This window comes from Thalassophryne amazonica, chromosome 19 (genome assembly GCF_902500255.1).
Source record: "Thalassophryne amazonica chromosome 19, fThaAma1.1, whole genome shotgun sequence".
Classification (NCBI taxonomy): domain Eukaryota; kingdom Metazoa; phylum Chordata; class Actinopteri; order Batrachoidiformes; family Batrachoididae; genus Thalassophryne; species Thalassophryne amazonica.
Window position 1 is genome coordinate 40803428 of NC_047121.1, and position 27505 is coordinate 40830932.

The following is a 27505-nucleotide window of genomic DNA, read 5'->3' on the forward strand; positions in this document are numbered from 1 at the left end:
AAGACCAAAGAGCTGTCTAAGGACACCAGGGACAAAACTGTAGACCTGCACAAGGCTGGAATGGACTACAGGACAACATGCAAGCAGCTTGGTAGAAGACAACAACTGTTATGATTATTTATTAGAAAGTGGAAGAAACACAAGATGACTGTCAATCTCCCTCAGTCTGGGATTCCATGCAAGATCTCACTTTGTGGGGTAAGGATGATTCTGAGAAAGCTCAGAACTACACAGGTCCTGGTCAATGACCTGAAGAGAGCTGGGACCACAGTCACAAAGATTACATTAGTAACACATGATGCTGTCATGGTTTAAAATCCTGCAGGGCAGCAAAGTCCCCCTGCTCAAGCCAGCACATGTCCAGGCCTGTTTGAAGTTCACCAGTGACCATCTGGATGATCCAGAGGAGGCACTGAGAAGGTCATGTGGTCAGATGAGACCAAAATAGAGCTTTTTGGCATCACCTCCACTTACCATGTTTAGATGAGGAGGATGAGAACAACCCCAAGAAAACCATCCCAACCGTGAAGCATGGGGGTGGAAACATCATACTCTGAGGGTGCTCTTCTGCAAAGGGGACAGGACGACTGCACCGTATTGAAGGGAGGATGGATGGGGTCATGTATTGTGAGATTTTGGCAAACAACCTCCTTCCCTCAGTAAGAGCATTGAAGATGGGTCATGGCTGGGTCTTCCAGCATGACAATGACCCCAAACACACAGCCAGGGCAACTAAGGAAGGGCTCCGTAAGAAGCATTTCAAGGTCCTGGAGTGGCCTGGCCAGTCTCCAGACCTGAACTCAATAGAAAATCTTTGGAGGGAGCTGAAACTCCAAACCTGAAAGATCTGGAGAAGATCTGTATGGAGGAGTGGACCAAAATCCCTGCTGCAGTGTGTGAAAACTTGGTCAAGAACTACAGGAAACGTCTGACCTCTGTAATGGCAGACAAATGTTTCTGTACAAATTGTTAAGCTCTGTTTTTCTAGGGGGTCAAATACTTATTTTATGCAATAAAATGCAAATTAATTATTTAAAAATCATACAATGTGATTTTCTTGATTTTTTTTTTTTTTTTTTAGATTCTGTCTCTCAGTTGAAGTGTACCTACGATAAAAATTACAGACCTCTCCATTCTTTGTTGGTGGGAAAACCTGCAAAACTGACAGTGGGTAAAATACTTATTTTCCCCACTGTACATGAGTACTAGAGGCCGCACTTGCACTGAGCCGTGTCCTGGAAAGGAGGCGTGGTTGCCATTTTAATTCCAGGGAAGTCAGGAGGCAGCACACTTAGAAGTTCAATTAGTCTCATCAAGAAACAGGTGGAATATGCCAGAAAGCTGCGCATGTTGGCAATCCCACAAATGGAGGAACAAGGGAGACGATATTTCCTTCCATAAGTAAGTGGTTTTGGTTATTCTTGTCATTTTGTCCGTGACATTTGGTTGATAAAGAGGTGTATGTTTCCTTCTGCGCCTGTGTCGTCCGAGAACATGGACCATTAACTTTTCACTTACACACACCACTGACTTCATGAATGAAAGTGTGTATGTACTGGGTTTCTGAAATTCGGGCAAATTTGGTGTCGCCCCCCCAAATAGACCCCACCTCGTACGCCTATGTATATAACAACCCCAAACTGATTTTAAAGTTTACAAATAAATGTAAAACTTTCAAATAGCTAACAAACCAGATCCAGTTTTGTTCAATTTATAAAATAAAACATGTGTCTGCAACATATACAATTAAACACTTTAACTTTTTACTTTTTAATTGTCACACTTTTGTAATGTTACTTAATCTACTTTAGTGCAACATACAGCCTACCATAAATGTAAAAACAACTTCAACATCCTCTCCTTAATACTAGGACTAGTGGACCCTAGGACTAGTGGGAAGTTCCTGTGCCGAATACTGTGCACAACAGACTGTGTATCGTACTGTTGGTCATCTAGATAGTGTCCTCAAGCAGAAGGCCAAGAACAAAAACCAAGAGTGGTCTCCACATAACCTTAACTTCCTCTGTCGGTCGGTGTAGCTGATTTTAGGATAAATCTGATTTTTTTTTTTTTTTTTTTAAAGTGCAGATCCTTTCATACAAAACAGTGTTACATCCTATGTACCAAAATTAGAATGTTCCAATAAATAATGCACAGTAATTATACCTTTCTCTTTGACAAATCTTAGTGCACAGTCAAATTTTAAAGAAAGAAAAGAACAAATGTAAGGCGCTTACATGCATTCAGCTCGAGTCCAGCTGAAGGGTTTAGAGTCCAGAGCAGGCCTGAGGCGTCAGAAGAAGTCCAAAGTAGAAAATCAGCTTGTTTGGGAATGGTTTTAGACCCATATCTTCCTACTCTTTCCTAAACCCTCCTCTACAGTTCTTTCCTTTTACATGAATCCCCTTTTCTCTACTTAATCCTTTATCTTTCTCCACTCCTCTTTCACCTGTGACCTTCTTTTTCACATCTGCCACTCCTTACAAAGACAAACATAGTCCCGTAGTTGCTCTAAACTGAGACACAGGACAGCATAATATGTTCCTGTCGTGTCTCAGCTGTGTACGCTGAAGACGCTTTCTGACCTCTTCAATACAAAGTCATATCTGAGTTTTGTCTCTGGGGAGGACATCCTTCCATTCTGCTCTGTTGTTTCCAGACACCGGATCAACCCAGCTTCCCTCTGTGACTCTGAAGTCTTCTCCAGTTACTCTTTCTTCTCTTTGCTGGTCTCAGGCAAGCGCTTCACCTTCAGTTGTGGATTTGGCAGCCGTGGTTCTGGTGTGGAGCCTGAGCCAGGATCAGTTATTAGTGCAAAAGTGTAGCAGCTGGCCAAAGACTTTCTCATAAGCCTCCTGTATTATTCACCAGCTTCTCAGACCACCTGCACAGCCAGGTGAACACAGTGAAGAACATAAAAAAATCATTGTGACAAAAAGCAGCACATTTGGCACAGATGATGTCTGACACCTAAAGATACATAAAAATGAGTCCCACAAAAAAAAGGGTGGAATCTACATAATAATAATAATTATATATATATATATATATATATATATATATATATATATAGGGTGGTCCAAAAAACACCCTATTTTCTTTTTGATCTAATTTTTTACTCAGATGAGATATTTTGAAAATTCTTTCACCAAACATTAGCAGAATGATGGGAGATTATGTCCTTCAAATCTGATAGAAATTGAAACATTTTTGTTGGTCTGTCCTTAATAGTTGATCATATGTTCTATTCAGGCTCCTAACTGCAGCAACACGAACGTCGAAATTTTCGATGACACAAGTCACCATTGTCTCGTGTTTCAGCTTAATTTCATTAACATTATATTTTCACAGTAGGCTTTATTGATTTACAGTAGATTTATTGTGCCTGTGACTGCAGTTGTCACCCATAATAATACACTGAATTTATGTCATCTTTCCTGTCATCAATGTTTTATATGAACCTGTTCATGTGCAGGTACAGAATGTACTATTATAATAATAATAATTATTATTATTATTATTTTTGCAAATTTTGTAAATGCAGGATTTCAAATTTAATTTTATTTATTTATTTTTGGCAAGAGACTCGCCAGTTTTAATTTATGAATACATTGAATTCATGTCATCTTTCACAACATGATTGTTTTCTGTCTAGCTTGTCAGATTTATTTATTTCAAGATGCAAGCTAAAGGCAACTGAAATGGTTTATATCACATAAGAAGTAATGTTTTATTCAGTAGGTTGTATGACTGCACTAATGTTATTTACTGTTTAAATATGAGGAAATTAATTTTCTCTACAGGATTTTGCGGGTGCAGGATATCTTCAAAAAGTTCAGTATGTGCAACTGGAGTTGCAACTTTTTCAAACCTCTTCATGTCATTCTTGCATCTGAAAACATATATGGCTTATTTGTTTGTGTCTGAGACTTCAAAGGGAACATCTATATATTAAAAGCCAAGTGGTTTCTGTGTGCGAGAAGGTCATGGGTTCAATTCCAGCCTGTGGCCATTCTGTGTAGAGTTTGCATGTTCTCCCTGTGTGTGCGTGGGTTTCCTCCGGGTGCTCCGGTTTCCTCCCACATCCAAAGACATGTGGGTCAGGTGGATTGGAATCTTGAAATTGTCCGTAGGTGTGAAAGTGGGTGTGTCTGTGTTTGTTTGTCTGTTTGTGGCCCTGCGACAGACCGGCGTCTTGCCCTGGGTGTACCCCACCTCACGCTCTATGACTGCTGGGATAGGTTCCAGCCCCCCGCGACCCTTAATTGGACTAAGCGGTTGAAGATGAGTGTGTGTGTGAGTGGTTTCTGTGTAAGTGTATGCATGCATGTGTGTAACTTCGATCACAGAGAAACCGGGGAGAGTTGTCGTTTTCCGATTGGTACGCTTATGTACTTTTGGTCAAGGATGAACGCCGTGAAAATGCAAAGTTGACAGGACAAATATTTTGGGGGAAATTAAATTAGGGATATTATGTAACAACGGTGAACAACGGACATCGATAATTAAATTCTGGATTAACACACCATTCCAGCATTGGGCGGTAAATCATCTATATATTAAAAGCCAGGTGGCGTCTGTGTACGTGTGTAACTTTGATCATGGAGAAACTAGGGACAGCTGACATTTTCTGTTTGGTATGTTTATGTATTTTGGGTCAAGGATGAACGCTGCAAAAATGGAAAGTTGATAGGACAAATATTTCTGGAGAAATTAGAGATACAGTGAACAGTGAACAATGGATGTTGGTATCACCATTAATCAGTCCCTGGTAACCAGACAAGCTCTGAACAAAGGAAATATATCAACCTTGCCAGCTGTAAAACGTGACATCAAATAATGTGCCAAGTAATAAATACAATTATTTACAAAACTTTTTCATTTTAATTTCCTGCACTTTCAGTTAAAATCATTATAGAAATTTTGCATAATTTATTACCACCCTTGAAAAAATGTCAGCTACCTATTTTATAAAAACTACCAATATAGAGCCTGTGAATCCCCACGGGCAACGCACTATACTATACCATAGATTCCTTATACTTTAACTTAACTAAGGTTGGTTAAAGTAATTAGGTGCAAGATATTTATGTTTCATTGTTATATTTATACAATTTTGTCTCTAAGTTATTGAACGAGTGTCAGGGTTTGGATTTTTTTTCTTGTTTTACTGTGTTGCTCTGTTTATTGTGTTTTGTTAGTTTTTCTGTTTGCTCGTTATCTTTCTGGTCTTTTTCTGCTTGGGTTTTCTCTGTTCCTTTCTCTCTTGTCTTTCCCTTGGTGCTTGGTGGTGGGCGTTTCACTCTGTCTGGCCACACCCTTGTTCTGGTGCTTTCCACGCACACCTGTTCCTAATTTGTAGCTCATCACCTGGGTGTATTTAAGGTTTACAGGTTTCACTAGTCACTCGCCAGATCGTTATGCCTTGTGCCTTCTTTCCAGCTCTACTCCGTGTGTATTTCCTAGTCCTGTCTGTCTCATCGTTTTTTGATCACCTGCCTGTGTACCCGACTCCGTCTTTGCCTGTTTTTTGTGCTGCTGCTTGTTTTTGTACTGCATTTATGTATATCGACCTCTGCCTGAAATGACACTAAACCTTTTTGAACCACAGAGCTGCTTGTCTGAGTTTTGCATTTGCGTCCAGACGTCTTTTGCCACCAAGCCTGATAAGGAGTAGTCTTGCTATAGTACATTCATGTTTTCAGATAAGCCACCTACTTACACCTATGAAGAAGATTAGGCAAATGGGGTTTTGCATGATTATTTTCTAATACTAAATATGCAACATTTTTGAGACATCACTTTAATTTTCATTGATGGGTCTCATCCTCTCTTAAAAAAGCGTACATTAAAGTGTATGTGTGGTAATTTTGGTGCTTTTATCACAAAGTAAACGATTTGCCCCCCAAAAAAGCTTATTTGTTGGACTAATGCGCTGTCACAAATTGTTTGTATGATGCATTGATATATATGCAGTGTACACTGAGCATCAACCTTGAAACTGATCTTAAACAAACCTTATGCTGTAAACAAACAGGTTGTCCATAATTAATGTGATTGTTGTTGTTGTAACTGCATTTCTTTGATCACTGGTTGTAAATGTTATAGTTTCTCCCTGTGTGTGCGCATCCATCTGGTGTCTCTTGTTGTTACACATCTGTCTCTTGTCTGGATTCACACACCTGATTGTCTTTGTTTGTCAATAACGAAAATAGCCTACCTGCCATATCAAGTCAAGTCTCTGGTTCACACCAAGTCAAATTTTCACACCTCATCAGTCAAGCCATATCACACCCAAGGCTGGTCACCCCATGCCCATTTAGGCCTTCTCACCTATTCAAGTGTCCTTGTCACAGGAAGTTCTCCTACTATACTTAGGTCTCCTCATGTCTCTTAAACTCTTCAGGCTGCGCCAGACCTCCAAGCTACACCATTCCAAGCATTCACATCACATCATGCACATCAACATGTACATTAAGGATTCTCACCCTGTCATCTCCTCACCCCAGAACTTTTCCACTCCACTGTCAAAAAAACCCAAAAAACAAAAACCCATAAATAAATAAAAATCCTATTTTTATTCACTTTTTGTCTGCTTTCCTGTTTCTGTTCTTTGATGCATCACAGCAGCTTAGATGCTTCTATCAGTGCACCTAAAGAAATGGACACACCCTGTCTAAAAGGAGAAGGTACGTGGTCAGCACCAACTCCTTTCCATTTAAAGCAACAGGCACAGAAACACATGCTTTCTTAGAAATTGAAAAACATTTGTCTTCTAGGCTGTCTATGGGCTATTTCTGGCTACAAACTATCTATAATAATTGATTTTAAGACACATAATGGTGGACCATTCTAAAATATGGAATGGGTGAAAATGTAACAAAATGTACATGTAAACTGGTCCATTGTTGGGTCAGTGGCTGAAGTTTCATCTCTTGAACACCAGATGGCACACCCATCGGTTTTGAGTATACATTTCCAAAATGCCACAAAAACCCACCAAAAAAATAAATAAAAGTACTTAATTTACTCACATTTGAAGTCAGTCTGGATCAGTTGGGTCAGTCTGGGTAAATCGTCGGACCCCATTTTGCTGCATTTCGTTACACGTTTACCTCCATTTTGTAATTATCAGTCCCCATTTTGCTCCATTTCATTACATTTCATCCATTTTGTATTTTAGTGCAGCCGCATAATGGCTCACATCACTGTTGAAAAATGGTGTTTAATATGAGTGACACGCCATGCGGTGGCGCGGATCTTGCTCTATGGTGTAGGAAGGCACAAACCGATGTCGCAGATCGAACGGTTTACCCCTAAAAGTCGGTCCGCCTTTTGCATCTGTGCATTAGAGGTGGGCGATACCGAGAATTTTGGTATTGATCCAATACCAAGTAAATACAGGCCCAGTATCGTAGATATCAATACCGATACTTTTTCATATTTAAGCTTCATAGGAAAAGGATCCAAAGGATCCAAAAGACCTTGGACCGAATTTCGCCAAACATTGTACATGACAACAAAATACTTATCACAATCAACATTTTTGTTTAAAAAAATATCACTCAACACAACTTAAAACAAAATCTCCTGAGGCAGAGGGCTGACAAACCACAATACAAGGGTGCGCTGCTTCCATGTTGTGTGACACAGCGCAGCGCTGCTCTTACAGACGGAGAGTAGACTTTGATGAATCTGCGTGCGCAGCAGTCAGTGCGTGCGGGAGAGAAAAAAGCTTGAGTATGCATCTTTTTACACGAGGATCGTTCAATATCAATACCAGCATTGGTATTGATATTATCGGTATTAGGATCGATCTGCCCACCTCTACTGTGCATGTGTCACCACAGCAGCACGTCTGAGATGGAGTCTCATCACCCAAAGCAATCAAATGGATTAATGGGATTATTAACTATGAGATGATGAAGGCAAATGCTCTTAAATCATTCTAAAGTCAGTTTTAAGCAGAAACTAGGCAGTTTTAAGCAGAAGCGAGGCGAAATTCCGTGACGCTTTGAAATGTCCGACAAGTAGTGAACGCATCAGCTCGTAGCTCGTTTAGCCGCGGTGCTCTGATCGCTTCCGCCGCCTTTTATCATGAAATAATGTTGAATTTATGTGGAAATGACGTACTAAAGCTTCAGATATCTGTCACTGAGATAGATGATGACTGGTGTGCAGTTTGAAGCAGAAACAAGATCTTAATCCGTGAACCGCATCATCGGGGGAGACGATTTTTAGGGGGACCGTTCGGTCTGCGCCACCGGAAATGGCACAAAAATCTGCCCAGTGGAGAAAAAGCCACAAACCGATGGCAGATGAAGCTACAAACCGGAAATGACATGGTGAGATGCTGAAGAGCTTTGTTCGTTCATGTCCGCGACATATACATATTATCACCACATTTACGGAGAAGTTTGAAGCAAAATTCTCATCAGTTATAAAGTAAAAATACTCAACTTACTTATACTTTCTTCAGACATAGAGTCATATCTTTAAACATTCTCTTCAGGTTTTTTAAAGCACCTGCTCAATGAATGCTCTTCAATAATGACGAGTGCTGCTTTGGTTGTCATTCCAGTGTGAGCTGCCAATCAAATGAGCCGTGAAGCGCGCAGGGGGCGTGTCTCCTGCCACAGGTCACATGACCCGGAAAATGTGGGGCTTAATTCCTGTGTTGGACTGTTCTCAGCTCATGAGCTTCTGCCCTTCACAGTGCAAACCCTCAATCTGCCCCTCAACGACCCCCGGACTCCAGCCGGACTCTCCTCAGCACACCATGACGGGTAATACACCGGGCCTCCGTTCGAATTCTGTTGCTGCACAGACACCGAACGCAGCCATTCCGGACCGAACCGGGGCTGCGCAGTTTGTCCAGTTCTTACAAAATATCGCGAAGTGTTTTCACACAGCAAGCAGCTGCGGTGCTGTTAGCAGACGTACAGAGACGACGCGGTTAATATCTGTCGGAGAACTGATGACTGGGGTTATTTTATTTTGGGTTTGTGTTTAGTTCATTGATTGACAGTCGTGGACTCGAGTGTAAAGGTAGCCGGAAATTAGAAGGGCCCATCCTGTTTGGATTTTCAGAATTAAACTTCTGCGACACTTTGGGGAAAGAGGTTAAATCACCAGAAATACGTACTCTAAAATATGTTTTATTTCAGTGGTTTATGCTGTTAACTTTATTTTTGCTTTTTTATGTGTGATACTAAATGCACGGAGCTCATGAACAGTATTGTGCAAAATTAATAATGAAACTCTATTTAAAAATCTAATGCATAGAAACCAATTAAAATATATGGAAGGTGTGGCCACTTTTCTTTGAAAAATTCACAAATTATTGAGTGGTGAAACAACTTTGTTTCTGGTTCTGCTGAGGTTAACTTTTTTGCATTTAAAATGATTTCTTTTTAAAATCTGAAAAACATTTTTCACTTTAAAATATTGCTTTCTGTTTCATAATGTAAAACAAACTTTATTTGATGTTTGTTGGAACAGTAGTGTTTGAACATTTTTGCTATCTCTCATCCCTGCTGATCTACTGATTAACATCTGTTTTTTTAAATTGACATTATTTGTGGCTTAAATCTTTTGCACAGCAGTGTGGCAAAAATGCTTGGTTATAGTTGGTGTGCCAGTGTTAAGATAATTAGTTAATTCCTTAGTTGAACAATAAAATAATTAGTGAAATCAATTATTTTGTTAAAGGATGAGTTGTTGTAGATGGGAGCTGACCATGAATGACAAAATAAAAATATCTGAAGATGTTACTTCGGGTTCAGGAAAAGTCAGTATTGCCTACACTATTTATAGCCCAAATAGATAATCAAAAATAACAGTAAAATTCCAGATCGTGTCACTGTTATGTACATCTATGCAGCGTGATCAACACAGTGCTTATCTGGAAAGGCGTCACATTGCAGAACTAGAATTTTTTTATGTGGTAATTTAAACTTACTTCTGCCTTTTTCACTGTAATTCTGCTGTTCAAATAGTTGTCTTGACTCATGGACATCAAAACAAAGTTTTAACCTTATTTCCTAAAACCATAGGAAGTATTGGTGGAGGAAATTATGTCATGTACAACTTTACAAGAATTTCCCACAGAAAGAAGCGATGTGTATGTCCTTTTGGTTTTAGAGAACATTTTATTGGTCTTCCCTAGTTATTTTGGGTTACTTGACAGTGGGTACAGTTGGTTTGCATGGATGTGCTCCAGTGTGTCATTTTCATTTATATAAATCACGTACTGCCCCAAAATTTATAATACCACTGATGCTCAAGATACGTAATACTGTTGCATAATAATTACTACATATAGGATGTAGTGCTTATGTGTATATAGCAGATTATAAAATTTTCTATGCATTTTATGCAAATTGAAAATCTTTTTGTAATGCACAAATGCATTTCACTTAAGCTTTAATCTGTTATTGTTGGATAAGAATTCTCATTAAGTATTTAATGGCCTACCCTTGATTGTCGCATATTTCTTACTTTTGTTTTAGGAGTTATAGTTTGTTGAAACGGGCCATAGCAACCTTCCAACGCCTCCTCACCAATCACGTTTTTGCCCAAAGTGCCGTGCCTGATAGCACACATTAAACTCACTGGATTCTATCTGCTGGCTTTGGGCCCACTTTCACTCAGCCATTGTCACAGTGAGCACCCCCCGCCTACTATTTCTGTGTGGAAGGAGACTTATCAGGAAGGCATTTTACACCAAACATTGAACATGACGCTGTGGCAGAAGTGCAGATAATGTGACAGGATACAGTGGGTTATGTAGTAAAATATAGAAGACTCATTTGTACAGTGCAGAAATGTTTGAACCACAGAGCCCTTTGGTTTGAACTCACTTTTGTAAAGAAGAAAAGCCAGAAAAGGTCACATTGATTTTTACGGTTCAGTTGGCAACTTTACAACAAAAGCATCAATGAGTTCTTGTTTTTACTCCGTTTCGAACTAAATACACTGAAATGCCGAGTCAAATGTAAGTTGTACTGACAATTTATCCTTTTAATCTGAGAAGCACACATAAGTTTAAATACACCCAGGCTTAAAAAAAACCTTTCCAACTCCAAACATTTTACATTGCCAACCAAACATGTTGTCAGTTGGAGTCCTAACATTATTTACATGTAAAGGTAGTTACAAGATCACTGTCAGATGTTCAGTGGGCCCAAAGGTTTGCATACACCAAGATGACTGTCTCTTTAGACGGCATGAAAAATTCTATAAATTCATTTAATTAATAATAAAAGGTTTAGAATCAAATAGAATGCCTTTGTCACTATACGCATGTACAATGCGATTAAAAGTAGTTTTTTTTTTTGTTTTTTTTTTAGTGCAAACATATAAAACAATGATACAGGAAGGGCGGATAAGGTGCACAGTCTGAGATGTATATACAATTGCAAAAAATAAATACTATGTATTTGCAAGAAGTCTGAATATGTGTTTATATGCAGTGTGATATATTGCATGTTATTAACTAGATGTTGCGCAGTAGTATTGATCATATGCAGTGAATAATGGATGCTGGGTAGAGAGAGTTGGTGATAGATACAGATATTTCACAGTAATGTATTTCACAGTAGGTGGGTAGAGAAAGTCTGGGGGGTTAGACTCGAACGTCAATGCACTTGTGAGTTCAGGATTCAGGAGTTCAAGATTTCTCTGACAAATCAGCCTAATTTTGTGCTAACTGGGAATCTGGCTGTATTTCAGGGCTGATCTTTAGAACCAGTGTCTTCTTCACTGTATGCGACCAACTGTTCAGTCTTGCACAAACGTATAAGAATCTTGAAATAATAAGAACTTTACATCAGTGAGGAACATGTTGCAACTGGATATCCAGGAATATTTATCTCAAAGGTCCAACAGTACCCCAGGATCACAGCGAAGGAAGTGATGGAGTTGGAGGCATGAGGTAGAAATGTGATAGGATTTACCTTTTGGAGGGCGATCATTCACCGTGACCTCAAATACTGTTGACCAAGGAGCACATCTTTATTCTAAAACTGACATGAAAAAGTGAGAGTACAGTCGAACACCAGGATAAAGGCCGAGAGTTTTCTAATGTCGATTTTTAAATGAATGGTATCCTCCTTAGTTGGACATGCTTTTTGGTTAAGATGGAAAATGTTGCATTTCTGTCTGATGCCTCCAATTCCATGGTTTTGATTCTGATGTTCTGTTGGACCTTTAAAAGAAAAGGGTAGAGTTCTCATTAAGAAAACAAAAGAGTGGGTGGATGGAGGAAAACACAATTTGCTGATTACCATCATATAGCTAACTGCTCTGTGTGTGTGTGTGTGTGTGTGTGTTTGTGTGTTAAACAGACGAAGCTTTTGTGACACTGGCAACAAATGACAGCTACGCCAAAGGAGCGATGGTTCTTGGCCAATCATTACGAAACCACAGCACAACCAGGAAACTAGTCATCCTGATAGGACCTTCTATTTCAGAACCTTGCAGGTAAAGTGACTACAGTTTTGACAAACAACTTTACAGGATAGAAGTGAGCGCAGATTTTAAAGAATTCTTACTATTAACATGTAAGCACATGTCCACATTAGTGGTGTGCATGCTCAAAATCAATGCTGCATAGCAGTGAGATAGAAGTGAAAGTGGATTTTAAAGTTTTACTATTGACATGTACGCACACGTCCACATTACTGGTGTGCATGCATGCTCCCTCTGTTTTCTGCTGCACAGCAATTATTTTTAGCATGCAGATACACCAGTTAGGTTCATGTCTGCATATAAAATATCAAACGGCTGTGCACAGCAGTTATGAGTGTGTTTGAGGAAATTCATTTGGGTTGGCTTGAAGGTAGAGTCAGTGCTGATAGAAGACCTGGTGGGAGTTGTGGTGGTCTGACTCATCAGCCTATATTAGTCTCACATGTGATGAGAAGGAAAACTGAGTGCTGGCTTTCTGCTGGGCCGAAGTAGCTGCTGAGGACTGTGGCGAGACGTGGAGACCTGGTCGCAGTGATGACGAGAGGAACTGGTGGCGGGTCAGCCATGCACACACACTTCCCCACTAATGCAGCAGATAACTGAAACAGTCCTTCACATGGTGATACAAGCATCAGATTTGGCAAGAGCGTTCTTCAGAAATCAGTGTTTGAGAAAAAAGTGCTGGTCACTTGAAACTCCAATATGGTAGGCAGGTAGGGGTCAGTGAAGAATTACACAGGGGTCAAAATTTAAAAATGCTCCAATCATATTGAAAGCTATACCACATTATGTGTCTGATCACAAAGATTCCAAAAATGTCTGGACTGTCTATGACAGAATGTTATGGGGTAAAAACATTAAGAATGGTGACAAAGGTCAGTTTCAGTTTGTACAGGAGTCAAAAGTACAGTTGCTCCAATTTTAGGGCCCCTTCACACATAGCACGAATAAGTTCAAATCAGGGCGAATCACGGCGGAACAGCTCGTATGAGCGAACAACGAAAACACCGAGCCGACGGGCAGGCATGAACAAATCTGCTGCGACAGTTTCATGCATGCAACGGTGTCGTGCATGAACATGCACAAAACCGTTGTAGTGGGAACACTGTGTGAGGAGTTGGTAAGGTTAGACCTTACTTGTGTGAAGCGCCTTGAGGTACCTTTGTTGTGATTTGGCACTATATAAATGAAAATAAATTGAAATTGAGCAGCTGGAGTATATGTAACCACATCGTACAGCTGCTGTGAAAAAACAAACCAAAAAAAAAAAATACATGCCACCCACGGGATTCAAACCTGCAATTTGCAAAAGCTCTGATTGCCAGCCAGAAACTTTACCACTGCGCTGTCCTTTAAAAGGTGTGGAAAAATGCTTGAAATCAACAAGGACATAAATGTACCGTATTTTCCGCACCATAAGGCGCACTTAAAAGCCTTAAATTTTCACAAAAATCGGCCATGCGCCCTATAATCTGGTGTGCCTTATGTGCGCACTGAATTCCAAAATCTGTAAAAACGACCAACGTTGTCTTTGACCGTCAGAATATCGGACCATTTCCCGCTGACACAAGGACGTAATACGTAAAGTACGTACGCTAGCAGCGTAGAGTACGTACCCTGGCAGCGATAAACCAATCAGAGAAGAGTCCGTGAGTCTGTGGTACATACACTTACCTCCGCCACTCCTCCGGTAGTTACGGTATACTACAGGTATCCTGCAAAATAACATTTGTTTGTCTAAGGACCCCCGAAAATGGCGCCAGCGAAGAGACATGCTTACGAGGCAAACTGCAGGCTATCAGTTACGCGGTTGTTCATGGGAATAGAGCAGCTGCGAGAGGAAACACGAAAATGAACTGTGCCAAGTTAAAAAGACCAAACGGAGTTTCCGCAGAAACAAAGCGAGGTGGCCACAGCTAGAAGACCAGCTGTTCAATTCAGACACAGAAGATTAAGACTTCGATGGATTTGTGACAGAATCATAATAAAAAATGTGAGTACCATATTGTTAAATACCGGTAGTTCAAAGTTGTTAAAAAGTTCAAATAAACTCACCGTTTTGCTTCCATGACCTTTTTTTTTTTTTTGTGTGTGTAGACTATATAGTAAGGGTTAAGTACCCGCTAAGTGAGGCCACGCCTTATAATCCGGTGCACCTTTTGTAAGGGTTAACTACCCGCTAATTGAGGGCGCGCTTTATAATCCGGTGCGCCTTATGGTGCAGAAAATACGGTATTTTGAGAAAAAAGCACTGTGATAACTGACCACACGGCGTTTGTTACAGCGTGTTTCTGCTGATACGTGACTGCAAGTGGCGTATTTGTCATACTGTTGGTTTGTCATATAGTCCTGTGGCGCACCGCTCACAGGACACGCACGTCCTGTCAAAAATACGTGACATTCAGATCACCTGCTGCGTGTCCACATGAACTGACGGTCCATTTCAGCTGGGGCATCAATGTGCATGTTCTCCAGCTCGTCTGCAGCTGTGACGTCCAGGACCAGAGACAGCCAACCACACCCCCTGTCCATTCAGCGCACAGACAAAGGTGTCACTCTGTGATCAGATGAGAGGCACCTTGTCTGCGGGGGGAGCACGTGAAACAAACACACACGTGTTGTGGGGGGAACCGACATGCCACATGTACTCGGCAACTCCGCACTCGTGGGGGCACTTAGACAAATTTCAAATCCAGCTTGAAAGTGATTGTCTGCTAACTGTTTTCGTGCTAATAGCGCGAATGGCCACACAATTTCTAAGTGCCAAGCGAACGGTGTAGATGTTAGTGTGTGTCACTTGGAATTTGGCCGACACCTGCCGCGAGAGGGATTGAATGGGCTCTCACATTGCACACACTCTTTCAGCCACTGGTGTGCGCAAATAGTTGTAGCAACAGGTGTACGAGGCGTTGGAAGCAGCTCAGATTTTACACGTATTGCATATGACTCCTGCTTCATGCGCAGTTCGACCACATTCGTACTGTGTGAAGGGGCTCTTAGGCGTGTCAAAGGAAGCAGCAATATGACATATGTTACAAAAGTGTAAGCTGAGCTGATTTATTATGTTTTGCTTATAGCAAGGGTATTTCTCCATACACACTCTTGGAATTGTGGGATGATTTCATATGTTTATCATGAAAGCTCTACCATGCTTAAATGTAAAACTTATATTCAGAACAAAACAAAACAACAAAAAACAGCAGTTATCATGTGCACTAAGAAAAATTATGTCGGACCTATGTGTGTTGTAGAGATGTCCTGCGGTCCATTTTTGATGAGGTTTTGGTGGTTGACATCATGGACTCTGAAGACACAGCACACCTGGCCCTGAGCAAGCGTCCTGAGCTCGGGGTAACATTGACCAAGCTGCACTGCTGGACTCTCACACACTACAGCAAGTGTGTCTTCATGGATGCAGACACACTGGTAAGTGGCATAGTGACGGAACATCAGCTACAATATTTTGGACCCTACATGTCCAAAATATTGTAGGGGTATGATCCAGCTTGCAGGTGCTCTAGTGTTGAGGATCGCAGTGACTGGAGAAGGCCAAGGGGACACACACACGCTTCACCTGGCTGCAGCAGATGGACGTTCCGTTTGAGAAAGGGGGATGGATGGGTTGTCTCTCATGTGAGATTACTTTCCAAGACCCAAGTACGTAGGTTCTGTGGTGTGGTGGATGTGCTGGCGCTGGTGCATGCTCCCAGACCTGACCTGAGGTGCCACACTTGGCTGCTTGGATGTGAGTAGCACAGGCGGGAGTCTGAAAATGTCCAGTGAACTTCCTGTGGACCAGGTCCAGATGTTTGTACTTTTACTTCCAAACAACCATGTTTAATTAAAATAAGCCTCTTGACTCCTGAACAGGACCTTGCGATTAGCAACGAGAAGATCGACTGGTCCCCACCTGCGTCTATCGGAACAGAATATGCAGTAGTTTTGTAGTTTTTATGGACTCCACAGTAACTCCTCTCTGAATCTCACTGATTTTTTTCACTGCTTTTTGAGTAATTTTCTGTATATTACTTAGGTACTGTCGAATATAGATGAGCTCTTTGAGAGGGATGAGTTATCGGCAGCACCGGATCCTGGTTGGCCAGACTGTTTTAACTCTGGGGTGTTCGTCTTTACGCCATCCAATGAGACTCATGAGAAGTTGCTCACATTCTGCGCTGAAAACGGCAGCTTTGATGGTGAGAACAGATGTGCCCTTTTTTTTTTTTTTTTTTTTTTTTTTGTCTCAGCGTTTCTTTTCTGTCTTTGATTCTTTCTGTCTTATTACAAGTGATTATGCAATATGACAGTCAAGATGCAATTGGAAAACTAAGCAACATAAAGTTAATAAAGTTCCAGTGTGCACGGATGTGTTATGGCAGAAGTTACCCAAACAGCATCAAACATTTGCAAAAGATAATTGAGCAAACATTTGTTCCGTTTACCATACAAATTTGGTTCCATATGTTTTGTACCATTGCATGCCACCGTGTGTTCCATCTTTCACTTCATGAAATATTCTTACCATTGCAGTCATAAACATTCACTATTTGTATATTATTGTTATTATCTATTTTTTAATTTATTACTCAACCATTAATCACCATATAATTCAGATACTAACATTTATATATGTATAAGGCAGTAATAAATCTTAGAAGACACACAACCTCATATGTTAAACTACAATGGGAGAAAGAAGTGGGGATAATCGTATCTGAGGAGTAATGGACAGCAATTTGGAGATATTAATGGAAATGCACCAGCTCTCATAACTGGAGGGAGTTTAATTGGAAACGCTTGAAAAGGTATTTTATTACACCTCATCAGGAATCTCACTATCATGGAAGTTCCCCAGTTTGTTGGAGAAACTGTGTAACTGATTGCAAACCATTATCACATTTTCTGGGATTGTCCAGTCTTTGCAGACTTTTGGAGAAATATACACAACACATTGAAAGATATTTTCAAGTGTCATATGCCCTGGGAAAGCAAGATGTGAAGCATGTTTTTGGACTCATATTTGAAGAATGGATTAAAAAAAAAAGACAAAAAAAAATTTACAGAACATTCTGCTGGTCACTGCTACAAAGGCCAGAACACCGGAGTGGCTATCACAAGAGCGCCTGATGATTAAAAACATGACCAGACTTCATATTGGACATTTATAAAATAGAAAAGATGACAACATCTGGCAACTATAAATTGGATTTATTTGTGTCACATTGGAATAAATAGACTAACTATATAATACCTCGTAGGCCGGATTTTATTCTTCACAAATCTTTGATTTTAAATAAAGAAAAGATCCACTTCTGTTTTGCTTTTGTTTTTTTCCTTCTATGTACTTTACTTTTCAGTTTTTCTTTTGTATTTACTTTATATAAAACTAAAAAAAGCATTTCAGACAAACAAGTGAAGGGTATTATGTACATATATCACTTGAAAATGTTTTGTGTGTGTGAGACTGCTGAATGCCAATAAAAATTTTCATAAAAAAAAAAAAAAAACACTCATCACAGCAAGGAAAGTCTTGTGTGTGTATGTATGTATATATATATATATATATATATATATATAAATTCTTTGTGGTTTCCTGTAGGATTGCTTTCCACTTGCATGCGCACAATTACATTATTGTAAAGTTAAATGGTTGTGAATTTTTTTTTTTTAAATGGGGAAAAAAATGTACAAAACAAAATGACTATAAAACAAAATGACTATAAAACAAAAGAAACATCCATGAGTAGACATTAACAATCGCTGTCACTGCCTGATCTGTTCGTCCATTACACCACCTTGTGCTGTAGGCCAAAAGAGTCTTTCTTTCCAAGAACTGTATTTTATGCACAGTTGAAGGAAACGCTGAGTTTCAAAAGCAAATTCACTTTAACACCAAGTCAGTTACTATGGTCACATACATGTTGACCTTAACCAGCTCACTGGCAGGTCGTTTTTCCTCTTTTACTGCAGCCTGTAGGCTCACAGAGGAATCGGACATGGTGTAGCCTTTTTATTGAAGAGTCGGTTGATGTAGAAACTCAAATATGCTGCAGAAATCGTCACCTGGAGAGGGTTATCAGACCCTGCTTAGACATTTTGTCACTCCCTAAATGTATCTGCATATAGACATAATGTTACCTGGCCTTCTAAAACAGTGAAGATCACTAATCATAAAATATTTGAAGTCATTTCCATAAAAGTAGCCATTTTCCCCTACATCAGCATGGGGCCAGAAATTTGACGTTGACCTATAAGCAATCCTAACCAAAATCTTGCCACATCTTTCTATCCGTAGACCCACTGTACCTGCCAGGTTTGATCAAAGTCAGTTCAGGCGTCCTTACGATATCTTAGCAGCTGAAGAACCCATTGATTAATAGAGTTAAATTATAAACCTGATCTCCAGGCTGCTGCAGCCCTCCTCTGCAAGCCCATGCAAAATGATTTGAATCATGATTTGCCCTTCGAGCCAGCTCAACCCCCCCCCCCCCCCCACCTCCCCGCTCATAGTCAGTGTCCAGTCCACACTGACATCAATTTCCATCTGTTCACGTGCGTCATTTCAACACAAGTTATGTCATTTCGTGTGTTCACCACTCATTCACAGGCTTGTCGACACCTCTGTTCAGTTTCTATTTATACATATGTGTGTGTGTGCGTGCCTGTGTGTTGTGACAGTTCAGGCACAGTTTGTTGTTTGGAATTCAACAACCAAAAGAGGTCAACAAGTCTACAAAATGTTTTAACAAAACCAGTTACTTTTTCACCACAGCTGCCTTTCATTTTTAAATGTTACCAGGTAACTGTACTCATGGACATGATGACAGTAACGGCTACAGTAATCTGTTAGATTGCAACGATTGATCTTTGCTAAATTTGATCTCACCTGGGCAATTCCAGAACTCACCTATGCATGTGCTAAGTTTGATGAGCATCAGAGTTGGGGGGGGGGATTAAATTTTTTTTGACCTTTGACCCCAATGACTTTGATATTTGCCAAAACAAACCCTATAAGGTTCATTCTGCTGTTGACAATCATCTACATATCAAGTTTGGTGAAAGTTGGCCAAATGACCTGCTCAAATTATAGTGAGATACATCAAACATTTTTGACTTTATTCAGCTTTTGACAGAATTTTTTAATTAGTATTATTGTTGTACTGCAGGTGGTGACCAGGGGGTTCTCAACAGTTTCTTTAACACATGGGCAACAGCGGACATTTCCAAACACCTCCCCTTCATCTATAACCTCAGCAGTGTTGCCATCTACTCCTACCTGCCAGCGTTTCGACAGTCAGTACACGTTTATATTCATTCATCCTATCTACACCAGATTTGGTGTGCTGATTGCTTAGTTCAGTGGTGTCCATATGGTCATATTTAAAATGTTTAAAATTTAACAGACCAGTCATATTTTTTTCTATTTACTATTTAACCCATGGACAGCCATGCCGTGGCTGTACTAGCTTAGCAGAGCTTACTCTGCCCATGTCATAAACAGGTGAAGAGGTGGAACCTGAGCAAGACCCTGTGTAACTGGGCAAGACAAATGAAGCTTAAACACAACCTCATGTCACAGTTACTGAACAAACTAAAGCCAACAGACTAACCTTTGTCTGGGTGTTTGATTAAAGCATATCTTGGGATTGGGTGGTGAGTTTTGTGATGGATGACTTGAGTGTGGTTATTAGAATTTTGACCTGCTTATTGCCTCACCATGGAGTGTTGGGGTTAGAGTGGAGCTAAAACTAGCTAAACTACGACACTGACTAATGCACTGCTAACTGCATTAACATAAGAAATTTCACTCACTGGAAATACTGGAGCAAAGATTTCTTAGGTGATCCACTAGGACAATTAACCGTACACCAAGCCAAATTATTCAGTCAGCAATCTGGAGTCTGCTACCTGAACACGCTACCTGTGACTCAGTGACCAAGCCCCAAATTATGCATAACTTTATAGCTTAAAACCTCTTCAACTCAAGAGTTATTATGTTTGTTAACAACATAATGAAATCATTGGCGTCTATTTATTTGTCTGTCTGACTGTTAGCAGGATTACATCAAAACTACTGTACAGATTTTGATGAAATTTTCACCATAGATAGATAGTAGGGCATAGAAAAATCCATTAAATTTTGGAGGTGATCCAGTGTCGCAGACTGAACAGTCCGCCCCTAAAATTTTACCCACCTTTTGTATCTGCGCATGCGTCATTTTGGACCACAGCAGCAGTTTATTCAACCTGGGAACACAAAGAAGTCCTATACCCTGCGAATGCAGGGCCTGAGCCAGTACGTAGGGCTTAACCAGGTCCGCCAGGTAGAGAAGTGCCAGTCCGTGAACAATTTTATAGGTCAGTAACAGAACCTTAAAATCCGATCTTGCAGAGACAGGAAGCCAATGAAGGGATGCCAGAATGGGCGTAATATGATCAAACTTTCTGCTGCATGTCAAATGTCTGGCAGCAGCATTTTGAACCAGTTGAAGGACCACTAAAACTGGACTGCAGTAAACAAGAAAATAAAGCATTGAAATAGTCCAGTCTGGAAGAGATAAGTGCATGTTTCAGAGATGAGATGAGAAGCTTGGCCATCTGTGAGGAGCTTTGAGTAGAGCCACTACTCCTTCCTGTTGAAAGGAGCCAGCTGAGGTGGTTCAGGCATCTGGTAAGGATGCCCCCTGGGTGCCTCCCTAGGGAGGTGTTCCAGGCACGTCCAGCTGGGAGGATACCCCGGGAAAGACCCAGGACTAGGTGGAGAGATAATACGTCCACACTGGCCTAAGAACGTCTCAGTATCCCTCATCCCCTTGCTGGACCCGTTGTTCCCGGGACCTGATCCCGAATAAGAGGCTGAAGGTAATTCAGTGAGTTATTTCTTTCTGTTTTAAAGTCATGGATTTCACACTGGTGCTGGGCTAAAAGATGTTCAGTTAAATAAAATTGCCTGGATTGGCTACAAAATGCTGAAGGTTCTCAGTTGACAAGACAAGCCTGGAATCTTTTTGGTCAGACGGCAGTAGACACATCACCCACTGAGAAGAAACCTTTGACATTCCAAGTTGTGTTTACAGGGTTCTCACACTAGACTCTAAAACCACTAGTGATTTGATGTCATCCACCATCATGTACTGAACAGTCAGGGATTTCTGGGCAGTGGCGGGTGGAGACTATCCTGTTCTAGTCATTTTCAGAACACTGCCTGTGCCTCTTCAAATCATGAGTATCATCTCCCAGTGTACAGTAGCAACCATATAGTTATAAACTGTGTTGGTATTGTAGCTTTATTCTTCAGATATTTGTTAATACTATATATACAAGTTGTGGTGAGCCAAAGCATCAATAGCTGTATGCTAGTTGTCAGTGACTTGAATGATACTTCATCAACTGTCTAGATGAGTAAATTTTCAAGAGCACAGTTGTATGTTTGACTCCCCCTCCCCCTTTTCTGCACTTCATAAACAGGTACGGAAAGAACGCCAAGGTGGTCCACTTCCTAGGCAACGTGAAACCGTGGAGCCACTCCCATGATGTGCACACGGTGGAGGTCAAAGGTCAATCTTTGTCCGGTGACCTAAGCCAGCCGCACCCCGACTATTGGCTCATGTGGTGGCAGCTCTATTCCAAATCTGTGCTTCCTTCACTGCAGCAGGCCTTCGGTGACACACCGTGTGATAGTGGCTTTGTGGAGGAGAACGTGGATGTAAGTTTGGGCATATCTGTATGAAGGAAGGTGCGCATTTCAAAACCTAAATATGAATATTTACAGTAGTGTTCAGAATAATAGTAGTGCTATGTGACTAAAAAGATTAATCCAGGTTTTGAGTATATTTCTTATTGTTACATGGGAAACAAGGTACCAGTAGATTCTCACAAATCCAACAAGACCAAGCATTCATGATATGCACACTCTTAAGGCTATGAAATTGGGCTATTAGTTAAAAAAAAAAAAAAAGTAGAAAAGGGGGTGTTCACAATAATAGTAGCATCTGCTGTTGACGCTACAAACTCAAAACTGTTATGTTCAAACTGCTTTTTTAGCAATCCTGTGAATCACTAAACTAGTATTTAGTTGTATAACCACAGTTTTTTTGTGATTTCTTCACATCTGTGAGGCATTAATTTTGTTGGTTTGGAACCAAGTTTTTGCTGGTTTACTAGTGTGCTTGGGGTCATTGTCTTGTTGAAGCACCCATTTCAAGGGCATGTCCTCTTCAGCATAAGGCAACATGACCTCTTCAAGTATTTTGACATATCCAAACTGATCCATGATACCTGGTATGCAATATATAGGCCCAACACCATAGTAAGAGAAACATGCTCATATCATGATGCTTGCACCACCATGCTTCACTGTCTTCACTGTGAAGTGTGGCTTGAATTCAGAGTTTGGGGGTCGTCTCACAAACTGTATGCGGCCCTTGGACCCAAAAAGAACAATTTTACTCTCATCAGTCCACAAAATATTCCTCCATTTCTCTTTAGGCCAGTTGATGTGTTCTTTGGCAAGTTGTAACCTCTTCTGCACGTCTTTTATTTAACAGAGGGACTTTGCGGGGGATTCTTGCAAATAAATTACACTCAACAAAAATATAAACGCAACACTTTTGGTTTTGCTCCCATTTTGTATGAGATGAACTCAAAGATCTAAAACTTTTTCCACATACACAATATCACCATTTCCCTCAAATATTGTTCACAAACAAGTCTAAATCTGTGATAGTGAGCACTTCTCCTTTGCTGAGATAATCCATCCCACCTCACAGGTGTGCCATACCAAGATGCTGATTAGACACCATGATTAGTGCACAGGTGTGCCTTAGACTGTCCACAATAAAAGGCCACTCTGAAAGGTGCAGTTTTATCACACAGCACAATGCCACAGATGTCGCAAGATTTGAGGGAGCGTGCAATTGGCATGCTGACAGCAGGAATGTCAACCAGAGCTGTTACTCGTGTATTGAATGTTCATTTCTCTACCATAAGCCGTCTCCAAAGGCGTTTCAGAGAATTTGGCAGTACATCCAACCAGCCTCATAACCGCAGACCACGTGTAACCACACCAGCCTAGGACCTCCACATCCAGCATGTTCACCTCCAAGATCGTCTGAGACCAGCCACTCGGACAGTTGCTGAAACAATCGGTTTGCATCACCAAAGAATTTCTGCACAAACTGTCAGAAACCGTCTCAGGGAAGCTCATCTGCATGCTCGTCGTCCTCATCGGGGTCTCGACCTGACTCCGGTTCGTCGTCGTAACCGACTTGAGTGGGCAAATGCTCACATTCGCTGGCGTTTGGCACGTTGGAGAGGTGTTCTCTTCACGGATGAATCCCGGTTCACACTGTCCAGGGCAGATGGCAGACAGCGTGTGTGGCGTTGTGTGGGTGAGTGGTTTTTTGATGTCAATGTTGTGGATCGAGTGGCCCATGGTGGCGGTGGGGTTATGGTATGGGCAGGCATCTGTTATGGACGAAGAACGCAGGTGCATTTTATTGATGGCATTTTGAATGCACAGAGATACAGTGACGAGATTCTGAGGCCCATTGTTGTGCCATACATCCAAGAACATCACCTCATGTTGCAGCAGGATAATGCACGGCCCCATGTTGCAAGGATCTGTACACAATTCTTGGAAGCTGAAAATGTCCCAGTTCTTGCATGGTCGGCATACTCACCGGACATGTCACCCATTGAGCATGTTTGGGATGCTCTGGACCGGCGTATACGACAGCGTGTACCAGTTCCTGCCAATATCCAGCAACTTCTCACAACCATTGAAGAGGAGTGGACCAACATTCCACAGGCCACAATTGACAACCTGATCAACTCTATGCGAAGGAGATGTGTTGCACTGCATGAGGCAAATGGTGGTCACACCAGATACTGACTGGTATCCCCCCCCCCCACAATAAAACAAAACTGCACCTTTCAGAGTGGCCTTTTATTGTGGACAGTCTAAGGCACACCTGTGCACTAATCATGGTGTATAATCAGCATCTTGATATGGCACACCTGTGAGGTGGGATGGATTATCTCAGCAAAGGAGAAGTGCTCACTATCACAGATTTAGACTGGTTTGTGAACAGTATTTGAGGGAAATGGTGATATTGTGTATGTAAGAAAAAGTTTTAGATCTTTGAGTTCATCTTATACAAAATGGGAGCAAAACCAAAAGTGTTGCGTTTATATTTTTGTTGAGTGTAGCTTCACACAGGCGTCTTCTAACTGTCACAGCACTTACAGGTAACTCCAGACTGTCTTTGATCATCCTGGAGCTGATCAATGGGTGAGCCTTTGTCATTCTGGTTATTCTTCTATCCATTTTGATGGTTGTTTTCCGTTTTCTTCCATTTGTCTCTGGTTTTTTTTTTTTTTTGGTCCATTTTAAAGCATTGGAGATCATTGTAGATGAACAGCCTATAATTTTTTGCACCTGCGTATAAGTTTTTCCCTCTCCAATCAACTTTTTAATCAAACTACGCTGTTCTTCTGAACAATGTCTTGAACGTCCCATTTTCCTCAGGCTTTCAAAGAGAAAAGCATGTTCAACAGGTGCTGGCTTCATCCTTAAATAGGGAACACCTGATTCACACCTGTTTGTTCCACAAAATTGATGAACTCACTGACTGAATGTCACACTACTATTGTTGTGAACACCCCCTTTTCTACTTTTTTTTTTATTAATAGCCCAGTTTCATAACCTTAAGAGTGTGCATATCATGAATGCTTGGTCTTGTTGGATTTGTGAGAATCTACTGGTACCTTGTTTCCCATGTAACAATAAGAAATATACTCAAAACCTGGATTAATCTTTTTAGTCACATAGCACTACTATTATTCTAAACACTACTGTAGGTTTTAGAAGCTAACTCCTATAACATTATGCAGTACTATATTTCTTGTATATGTTGTTTATTACCATTATTGTGTAAATATCACTTATATACATGATGTCCAATTTCTTGAGCCACTTGGGTGAGTAGGGAGAGTTCCCAGGGGATAAAAAAGCTTTTCAACCTACCCTCCCTGGTTCTCAAGACCAGGCACCTACGTGGCTCTACTCTACTCTTCTATTCTACTTTTCTTTTTTTAGATATACCTTGGTATACACTAGTAGAGTTATACTTTAGAATTGGAATATATTATAGAAGACATACCTTACTGAATTTTCATGTTGAATAATTCAAATGATCTGACTACTTTAACGTCTGTACTTACGGGAAACTTTCTTGTTCTCTTTGGAAGGTGCACTTTTAACTGACAGTTTTATGTCACGCACTGAGCAGGTGGTGAGCATTCACACTTCCTCTGAAAAAGATGCCACAAGGAACGGTGTTTCAAATCAAATAACGGTATGAGCGTGAAAAATTGTACTTATCACTGAGGCACAAACTGTCCCCCCCCCCCCCCCCTTTATCATCTTTCCATTAAATGTTGCTGCTTTTTTTTCTTTGAGGCTTTAATGGTCAACATCTTGTGGCAAATTTGTTTATTATGGTACTGACTTGCAGTGGTGAAGTTTTTCTCTTATTTACTTTCACACATACTGCTACCTCTTGGAGGGTGTTCTTGATCTGGCCAAGTTGCAAAGGGGTTTTTCCTTTCCAGGAGAAGGTTTTCTGCTTTCCACACTTGTTCTCATGGTGTTTTGGACCTTTTGGTATTTCTCAGTCCACGAGCATGTCCATGTTGTGTAAGAATATATCGAACAGTAGCTGGGCAGAGAAAAAGTTCTTTAACCATCACAGCTTATTACATTTGAAAGCATAATGAATTTTATATTATAGTGCAGACTTTTTTTTAAATTACATTCAAATCATGGGATGTGTTGGAAATATATACAAAGTAGCACAGATTGGTAAATCTGCCTAGAGCTGGGTATTCTCAGAAACTGACTGCACAATGGGCACTAGTGAGGAAAGCCACAAAGATCCTCATGACAACTTGGAATTTCAAGCTTCAGTCGCTGTTTGGGGATAAACTACATACTTTTGGCAGTTGCTTCACAAAAAGACGATGAAATGCAAGTTCTTTATAGTGGTGGCTTTGGTGGCTTCCCTCACTACTTTTCTTCATGCACTTTGTGAGGATAGCCTACTCTGCACAGACTTAGCAGTGCTTGTCTGACACTATAGTCTTCAGGGACTGATTTACAGGCCTCAAAGGATGTAAGACTTAAAACCAGCTCTGGACATTTTATAATCTCATTGCAATAATGATGGAATGAATAATGTACACGTTGCCATGAAACTGTTAGACATGTTATTGTACAAATAATCTTGACCCCATTAAAAATAACAACCACAAACTGCTGTAAATCATACTTGGTTTACTTCATGTTGGTGTAAATATTATGTCAAAGCTGCAAGTCTGCACTTCAGTGTCACATAACTTGCTTTCAATTCCAATATGCTGTGGTAGGTGTCTAAAATAAACTTTATTTCATCTTTCTTTTTTTTTTCTAAGATATGTGCAGTTTTAATTCAGCTGATATATTGCCGTATCAGATTGGGATACAATTAATTGTATGATTTGACAGATTCACCAAACACCTGAAGTCGAGGTACTCATCCTTCCAGTAAGTACTTTGTATGCTGTGGGGTTTTTTATGTTTTTTTTTAACTGTTACTTTATTTCAGAAAGTTTTTGAGCTGGATCATATGTCCAGCACAACCACGCAATAAACTCATGTATCCCACCCCCACCCACTTACACACATGCACCAAGAAAGTCCGCCAGGTCAAAGGACATGATTAGCTTTGTATTGTGTGAAGCTTGTTTCCCACATTCCTCCATGCCGTTTCCAACAATTGGGCCTGTTGCCTCTGGTATTTGTACACTCAGTGTCACGGTTCATCATCAGGTGAAATGTGTCAGCAGGCTACGCTGTCAGAAAAACAGGAAGCTGCTGTGTCATATTTTGTAACAGCTAGTATGTAGAGAAATATGACGAGAGGAAGTAACTATACTGTGTGTGTGTGTGTGTATGTGTGTGTAAGAATAAGAAAGAACTTCATTTATCCCGAAG

General features: G+C 40.6%; 1 protein-coding gene and 1 long non-coding RNA gene across 5 annotated transcripts in view; one reads left to right on the top strand and one right to left on the bottom strand.

Moving 5' to 3' along the window:
- On the bottom strand, positions 1-16209 carry LOC117532266. Its single transcript, XR_004566827.1, has 3 exons — positions 16039-16209; positions 950-957; positions 1-12 (listed from the first exon to the last, which is right to left on the bottom strand). It is a non-coding gene; the product is annotated as an uncharacterized LOC117532266 (long non-coding RNA).
- LOC117532260 (glycogenin-1-like) overlaps positions 8617-27505 on the top strand; it is a 21613-nt gene continuing 2724 nt past the window's right edge. Inside the window, exons 1-8 of one of the 4 annotated variants that reach the window (XM_034195577.1) lie at positions 8617-8786; positions 12345-12483; positions 15723-15897; positions 16505-16667; positions 19638-19764; positions 21940-22177; positions 25764-25829; positions 27017-27055. In XM_034195577.1, coding sequence (XP_034051468.1) covers positions 8645-8786; positions 12345-12483; positions 15723-15897; positions 16505-16667; positions 19638-19764; positions 21940-22177; positions 25764-25829; positions 27017-27055 — 1089 coding nt within the window. In that variant the 5' untranslated portion in view covers positions 8617-8644. The remainder of the gene's footprint in view (positions 8787-12344; positions 12484-15722; positions 15898-16504; positions 16668-19637; positions 19765-21939; positions 22178-25763; positions 25830-27016; positions 27056-27505) is intronic. The other 3 variants (XM_034195578.1, XM_034195579.1, XM_034195580.1) reach the window with 3 other exon arrangements.